The sequence below is a fragment of the Pithys albifrons genome, chromosome Z, assembly GCF_047495875.1.
Source record: "Pithys albifrons albifrons isolate INPA30051 chromosome Z, PitAlb_v1, whole genome shotgun sequence".
Classification (NCBI taxonomy): domain Eukaryota; kingdom Metazoa; phylum Chordata; class Aves; order Passeriformes; family Thamnophilidae; genus Pithys; species Pithys albifrons.
Genome location: NC_092497.1, coordinates 75,074,616 through 75,082,994, shown reverse-complemented (window position 1 = coordinate 75,082,994; position 8,379 = coordinate 75,074,616). Strand labels below are relative to the sequence as shown.

The following is an 8,379-nucleotide window of genomic DNA, read 5'->3' as shown; positions in this document are numbered from 1 at the left end:
AGTTGCTGGGTTATAATGATATGCATATTTGTGGCCAAACTAGTACCCAGTTAGTCCTCAAGCTTTCCTTGTCAGCCTCATTTATTTGGAAACCTGCCATATTTCTTGGACTAGCCACGGCCTTGATCTGCAGCTTGAAAGTGAATACCTTGAAAGGAAATAGGGCACGACAAAGTTTCTGAGAACTTTTTCTACTATATTGCCTTAGTGACAGAGCTGTTGAATGAGATATTCTGGTGCAGGTACCTCAGACTGCCATAGCAAATTCATTGTTTTAATTTTTTTTTAATAACTGTAAGAAAAGAAAGAGGAATAAACTTTCATTGTTATTAACATCCATGTCATTGTGAGGCAATATTGTCGTTTTCATACATTGAAATTCAATTAGCTTGAAGTTTTCACTGTGATCAGCAATGAAAAAAATGCAGCTTATTTTTCCCATGCACAGGAAAACATTCCTGAAGAACACACTTTTGAAACTGCAGCCAGATACACTGCACGTGTAGGAGTGTACTTAGCAGCTGAAACAAGAGAAAGTTAGTTTCTGATAAAGCATAAACAGATGACAGAAGGAGCAGAAACTGCTTTCTGCCAGAAGGCTACACGTAACTTGTGAGAGCATCTGCCACGACAATTGTATTCAGCAGCTGGTACAGGAATTCTGCTGTACTGTCCAGCTGAAACGTGGCTATACCTCTGCTCCAGATCTCAACCAGACTCAGCTGGGGTTGCATCCCACGTTTTGAATTCAGTCTGTAAACTATCATTATCTGAAAGACTGTGACACCCCCCCAATGCTCAGCAGTGAGGCAAAATATGCACACAATACATACAACAGCACCAAAACATTATGTCTGGGAATAGCCAGTTGCTTCTGAGAGCAGATAAAGTGAATAAGGCAGGAACAAATGACTGGTACAAACAGCCATGTATGCCATTTTCTATTTGACATACTACTCTTAACTAAGCATGCTTTCTCAATATCACTGATTTCATTCCTTTTCTTGTCAGAAAAAGTATGCAGTACTTCTCATTAATTCTAAAAGCTTGAATACAGAACTGGCAGCCTTATATACCAGAAAAGTGCACTGAAGTATCTGCAGAGTGGTCAAGCTGTAAGCAGCTGTGTGAGACCTACGTTCTTGCTTGCACTGGACAACAGGCATGAGTGTGGCCTTCCAGGACACACATCTTGACAATGAAGACAAGGACAATGCAGGGAGGAGAAGAAAAAATCAGACAAGTAACAGTGACTTTAAGGCAGAGAGGAGATAGATGGAGTAAGAGAACAGGAGACACAATTACTTATTTTAGCAAAGGTTGATAAACCTTAACACAAATGCAAAAAAAAAAGGAACGGGTGTGACTTCATCATCCAAACCAAACACAGCATTTAATTTAATTTTGTATTTTGAATTACATTCCTCTTGCTTTGCACAAGTAGAATAAAACCTGTGGATTATTCCTGTGTTTTGAACTTTAAGGACTCCTATCTTTTCACATGGTGTTGCCTATTCCTTTGAAAACAGACACATGAAAACAGTTTTAAGAGAAAGATATACAGGTTACCTTTAATAGAAGCTTCTAAGGTGCACAGCAGAAGGTCTGCACACACGTGACCAGGAATGTTAAAATTTTATAACCTCTCTAGTAATGTACATAGGAAATATCAATAACCAACCATGATTCTCATATCCCTCTGTGCCCCACCCATTGGGGTCTTCAGAACTGTCCCTTGGAGATCTTCCAGGATCTCTATGCCGGCCTTCTTGTGTTTTGTCTTCTTGCTATCTACAGGTGGCTTCTCACAAACACCATGGCCTTGGCAGGGTAGGAGAAAACTCACAATTTGTGAGAAAGATCCTTTAGTATCTTTAAGATGTGAGCAACTTAGAAGAATCTATGCAGCTTATATGGTTCTAAAGATCTACAAAAATGCACTAAAATCCTTAGGCATCAGCGGCAAGGCAAAAACTTCAAAGGAGGCTTCCTAACTCATTATAGGAGAAATATTTCCATAAAACTGCACTAAAAGTTTACAGTCAGCTCTACTACCTTCCACGGGGAATATATGAAATAAAGCTTGGTCAGTTTCCTACTAATAAGCTGAAAAGAACTAAAGAACCAGCAATTAAGTTCCACACAGGCAAAAGCTTTTGCTGTTACAGTTCTGAATGATCTGCAATTCCCAAAAGCCTCAGAATAAACCCAAAGGTGACTCAATGTATTATAATTTGCTCAAGTTCTCTTCAAAGTGGGGAGGGAAAAGCAAGGAGATGAAGGAAGGGGACACAGGAATTAATGTGTTTCTAAAATGTAAAATAAAACCTAAACACCTCATGCCTCAAGCATCAAAAACCTCAAGATTTCTACCTCCCTTCATTTTTACCTTACTTAGCAAATTACCTGTAGTTTTCCTTGGAGTTTCAAAGGTGTTTCTCAGTTCAGGATGGGTTATAAAAGCAATACTGATATACTCTCACAGCAATTCTCAATAGTCTAACAGACGTTGTTCAGGAAAAAAAAGGCTCTGAGAAAAGATAGTGACAGGCTGATTGAAAAAATCCCTCTCTTGGCCACCAATTTTACATTCTTTGCAAGCACTATCAACACTGTACAGACTGCTCCTGTCAGTGGTCCCCCTACTCCTAGCAGAATTTTAATTCTTCTAATTTCACAGGAAAACCAACCAAAGGAAAAAACACAAACAAACAAATAAAACCCCATCACTAAAACAAACAACTCCAAAACGAAACAATAAGGGGAAAGGATGGAAAGAAGTAAAAACAACAAAAACCCTAATCAAATAATTTCTGATACTCTATAGACCCAGTAAGATGCAAATTTTAATTTAAAGTGACTAAACAGCTTCCATCAAACTTTAAATGAAAACTTTGATATATTTATTTGTATACATTTTAGAAGTCAAAATTAAAAATAAAAAATAATCAAAATTAAAACCAACATTAAATATACCATACAGCAAGTTTGCAGCATAAGTATTTGAATACTCTGTAAAAAGGTTAGAAAAGTAATCAGAAGTGTTAAGGAATAAATTTGCCTGTGGGTTCAAAACTATTAGCAATGATTAACATCAACATGACAAAAAACAGAATCCCCAGATGTTACAATTCTGGGAATAAAATATTTTAAAATATTTGACCTCCTTTTCAATTACTTTTAAAAATGCACACGTGTTTTCATCTCATGTTTGCATAGAATTGGGTTTTTTTCCCCCACACCTGAACATTTAGAAGAAAATCTGAAAGACTGAGAGTCTCCTTTCTTTTAAAAATCAGGTAAGTACTTGAAAAAAGTATAATAATGAGATGGTTTATTCATTGTTATACGGTGCCTGAAAGATTTTGCTATGCTGGATTACCAGCACATAACACACAGGATTCTGCAGAATGAAAATGTTATATGACTGTTTTAAATCAAGACAGAAATACTTGAAAGCTTCATCATAAGAAACAAACTGCCCGGTTTTGCTCCAACAAGCTATCTCCTCTCTCACATTTCTGTTACAATTCCCAATAAAAGATGTACCACTTAACTTTAAAATTTAACTTGCAACAGTCCCTCAGGGGAAATCTGACTTAAATGCTTCCTAATACATAGTGTAGAGGTTTGCACATGTTACTTATTTAAACGATTCTTCAATTGTTTTAGATGCCTTGCATCAGCATCTTGGAGGATTAATACAGTAGTTTTAGACTGGAATGGATTATACTCAATAGTCATCAAACAGCAGAGGTCTATCAGTTGTTTCTGACAGTTCTCTAAACCATCCTTAAGCTTTAGACGTAAAGCTGGATCCTTTTTCAGCCTACTCATTTCAGGGACTGAAAAGCCAATCAAGCTTGTTAGAATACCATCAGCAAAATCTACTTCAAGATAAGCAGAACCATCAGAAATTTTTGCCTTTATACCCCAGAATCCATTGCTGTTTGTGAGGTTTCCAGTGAGAGTAACAATAAAACATTTAACTTTCAGAATTGTAATAGTTTCTGGTTTCTTTGCAAGGAGAAGGGAAATATATGTGAAAGGTGGAGAATCTAAATCTAAATCTGCCTCTACTGCTCTGCAAGGAAAGGTCTGTGAATTAGTCTTCTGCTGATCTGCTTCTGGATCAGTTTTTGTGAAAAATACAGGATCATCACTTAACATCCTGCTGTCAGAAGTGTGTTGGGCTTTGCATCTGCTCTCACCTAAGTCTGCATCATTTTTCCCTTCTTCAGGAGCATTTTCCAAAGACAAATCTGAAGAACTGCAGGTCTGATGTATATTTTCTTGCTGTAAAAAGCTATTCATACCACTTCTGTCTTCACCAAATACTGTTCTTCCAAAATTCTTTTCCTTGCTGGTAGTTTCCACAGGCTTATCTCTTTCATTCATATCACCTTTCTCATAAGAGCCATTTAAAGATGAATTGCACGACCTTCTAGATGTATGTGGAAGTCTTTCAGTAACTAAATCTACGTTTCTGTCCATGACCACTGGTGGCACTTCTTCCAGCTCTCTTTGCATCTCTTCTTCCAGAAGAAAGTCATCTTCTAAAGGAAAGTCATTTAAAAAGCCATCAGCATGTTCTATGGGTGGTGAAACTTGTTCATCTGAATGAGGCAAAGGGCTTCCAGATCTCTCTATCAAAACATTTCCATTGTGTGCAGTCAGTGAACCTGAGGCTGTACTAAAATTGTTGCTTCTGCTGCAGTATCCGCTTTCTACAGATGTTCCATTGTTTAAAGGAAATTCATTATTTTCATCAAGACTGGCTAGAAGTTCTTCATCTGAAGGGCCAAGAGTTTGTTCTAATTCATCCACAGGCCTGGAAGAAATCTGTTCGTGACCAGTTTGTCCAACTGAATTAGGGGTTTCAGTTTCTCCAATTAATCTAGCAAGGACTCTTTCCTGAGAATAATCCTCAAGAAGAGTATCCACTTCACCCCCCAACAGTTTCACATTTTCTGGTTTAAGCAGAAGGACTCCAAGACGATATGCAATATTGCCCTGTACAGTGATTTTTGTTCCAGGAGGAAGATTACTGCAGAGGACAGGCACTGGTTGATACTCCATGGCCTGAATTTGATGTATTCCATCAGTTAGTTGTAGCATCAGCATTCGAGTAGGCTTTGCTTCCCAGGGCTTATGAAATGTCTGAGTACTGGCTGTTACTTCTTCATTTACAGTGCTTTTCCCTCTTAGCTTCTGCAACTGAGAATATGCTGGCTGGCTAACATCAACCAATGAATCAATCTGTATGGAGTAGAAGCCTGACAACTCTCCTTTGGGAGCATCCAAGATGCAGTCAGGCAAAATGGGATATTCCAAGTCTCTCAGATCAGTAAGAAGCCATTGTTCAAATACTTGCTTGTTAATCTGAGCTTGACTTAAATCACCACCATTATTTTCTTCCTGGATCCAATTAATACATGCTTCCAGCCATGTCAAAGGAACTTTAACATGCCATGTAGATGAAAGCCAGGTTTCCACTCTTGCTGCAATGTTAGATGTAGACATTTTCTTTTATGGTAAGAGTGAATTCCCTAAAACAGAATCCAAAACCACACATTTACTCTTCTGACAAAAGCTGAAATTATGACAAGTCTCATGCTCATGGTATATGGAAATTTTCAATTAAAAACATCTATGTAGATACTAAAACTCACATGCATTTCCAACATTTAACATTTCAATCAGCATAAAAATATGTGCAATTATCAGGAAGTACGTACAAAATATCAGGCATATATTGAAATTTATATAAGCAACTGTGCTCTGACTTCTTTTTTGTTGATTTAATTAGAAACCTGTAACTGAAATCCATCTTATGCATGGAAAGAGAATGGACAAAAAAACCCAAACTAGAACAGAATTAAGTTGTTAAATGTATGTCCTCTGTGTTTTACTGCTTTATTTCTGTGGGTGCTGCTGTTAACACTCCACTGACTTTAGAAATTGACCTGCATTGTTATATATATGAAGTGTATAACTGAATGTTACACACTTCACCAGCACTGTTATGAAGAGAAGAGGCTCTACAGAACCAAGCTGGGGTCTATCAGCAGCACTTGTATCAGAGGGGTGACTTTCAGTCTGTAACTGGATGAAAGTTTTTACCTTACAACAGAAAGTTAGCTTGAAACATTGTTATCTAGAGATACAGTCCAGGGTTCAGCTGCAATAGCACTAAGTCTTGGCAGCTACCATAACAGAGACATCAGTTGCTAATAAGCTCTAGCTTCTTGCGAGTTCAGGAACTAAACGTAACCAGAATAGAACAGAAGTATTCCAGTTGGAAAGGACTTAAAACAGTCATATAGTCCAACAACCTGACCAATTCAGGGCTGACCAAAAGTTAAAGGATGTTATTAAGTATATTGTCCAGATGCATCTTAAACATTGAGATGTTTGGGGCATGAGATAATTCTCCAGGAAGCCTGTTTCAGTGTTAGATCACACTACTAGAATCGTACATTCACTGAGGTTGGAAAAGCCCTCCAATATCATAAAGTCCAACCTTTGACTGAACATGTCAACTAGGCCATGGCATCAAGTGCCACATCTAGTCCTTTCTCAAACACTGGCAGGGATGGTGACTCCATCACATCTCTGGGCAGCCTGTTCCAATGTCTAAACACCCTTTCAGTGAAGAACTTCTTCCTGATGTCCAACCTGAACCTCCCTTGGTACAGCTTGAGGCCATGTCCTCAAAGAGACTGATCTCCGCCTCGCTACAACCTCCTTTCAGGCAGTTGTGGAGAGTGATAGTTTCCCCTGGACCTCCTTTTCTGCAGCCCTTCTCCCTCAGCTGCTTCTTGTATAACTTGCTCTCTAGACCTTTCATCAGCTTCATTGCCCTTAGTAAAGAAATTAGTCCTGTAGTCAAGTCTGAACCTCTCCTGATGTAGCTTTGAACCACTGAGGTGTTCTTACACCAGACCCCAGGAAGAGATCAGCACCTCTCTCTCCACATCCCTCCTCAGGAAGCTGTACAGAGCAATGAGATCACCCCTCAGCCCTCCCTCCAAACTAGACAGACGCAGGATCCTCAGCTGCTCCTCACAGGACATGCCTTCCAGCCCTTCCACCAGTGGTGTTGCCCTCCTGTGGACCATTCAAGGACCTTCACATCCTTCTCAAACTGTGGGGCCCAGCTCTGCACACACGACTCAGGGTGAGGCTGCACCACGGCTGAGTGCAGCGGGATGATCCCCTCTTTTGGCAGCTGGTGATGCCGTGTCTGATGCACTCTAGGATGGGGTTTTCCCTCCTGGCTGCCTGGGCACTCTGCTGCCTCACACCGAGCTGCTGCCAACCAGCACCCCCAGATCCCTCTGTAGGGCTGCTCTCCAGACACGCCTCTCACAGTTTACACTCACATCCAGCAGTTCTCCATCCCAGTGGCAGAATCTGCTATTTGTTCTTGTTGAATTTTTTGTCACTGATGGTTGCCCACAATTGCACTGATAATCCTGCAAAGTTCCTGTCCCTCACGAGAGTCAACAGCACTCTCCAGTTTGGTCACCACACTTGCCAATGGTGCATTCAGCTCCTGCATCCAGACCATTGATAGACACGGTGAACAGAAGTGGCACTGAAGTGAGCACCAGCCAGAGGTAGGCCCATGTCCTACAGCCCCCAAAGCCCTGCCATGCAGCCAATTCTTCACCCAGCACACCATAAACACATCCGTGCCACAGCTGAACAATTTGTCCAGAAGGACTCTGTGAGGGACAGGATCAAAAGCCTTATTAGAATCCGGAAAAAAATTACATCCCCCAGCTCCCCTTCAGCCACATGGCAGATGACTGTAAGAATATCTAAGCTGCACCATGTTTGTATTTTCGGGTTTTTTGTTCTTTTCAGGTTTGAGGAGGGGAGGTGAGGGGTGTGAGGGAGGTGAGGGGTGTGCGGGAGGGCCGAGACCCGACTCACCGTGCGGGGTGTGCGGGAGGGCCGAGCCCGACTCGCCGTGCGGGGTGTGCGGGAGGGCCGAGCCCCGACTCGCCGTGCGGGGTGTGCGGGAGGGCCGAGCCCCGACTCGCCGTGCGGGGTGTGCGGGAGGGCCGAGCCCCGACTCGCCGTGCGGGGTGTGCGGGAGGGCCGAGCCCCGACTCGCCGTGCGGGGTGTGCGGGAGGGCCGAGCCCCGACTCGCCGTGCGGGGTGTGCGGGAGGGCCGAGCCCCGACTCGCCGTGCGGGGGATGCGGGAGGGCCGAGCCCGACTCGCCGTGCGGGGGGTGCGGGGGGGCCGAGCCCGACTCGCCGTGCGGGGGGTGCGGGGGGGCCGAGCCCGACTCGCCGTGCGGGGTGTGCGGGAGGGCCGAGCCCGACTCGCCGTGCGGGGGGTGCGGGAGGGCCGTGCCCGACTCGC

General features: G+C 42.5%; 1 protein-coding gene across 1 annotated transcript; it reads right to left on the bottom strand.

Annotated features, from left to right (window-relative positions):
• Window positions 1–1,625: 1,625 nt before the first annotated feature.
• On the bottom strand, window positions 1,626–8,148 carry RMI1 (RecQ mediated genome instability 1). The gene is made up of 2 exons (XM_071580499.1): window positions 7,942–8,148; window positions 1,626–5,549 (listed from the first exon to the last, which is right to left on the bottom strand). Exon 2 carries the CDS (start codon window positions 5,521–5,523, stop codon window positions 3,640–3,642), a length of 1,884 nt encoding a protein of 627 aa, XP_071436600.1. The 5' UTR covers window positions 5,524–5,549; window positions 7,942–8,148; the 3' UTR covers window positions 1,626–3,639.
• Window positions 8,149–8,379: the final 231 nt, after the last annotated feature.

Excerpts from the sequence above, each read along its gene's own strand:
- RMI1 (XM_071580499.1), bottom strand. The coding sequence starts at position 5,523 with ATGTCTACATCTAACATTGCAGCAAGAGTGGAAACCTGGCTTTCATCT.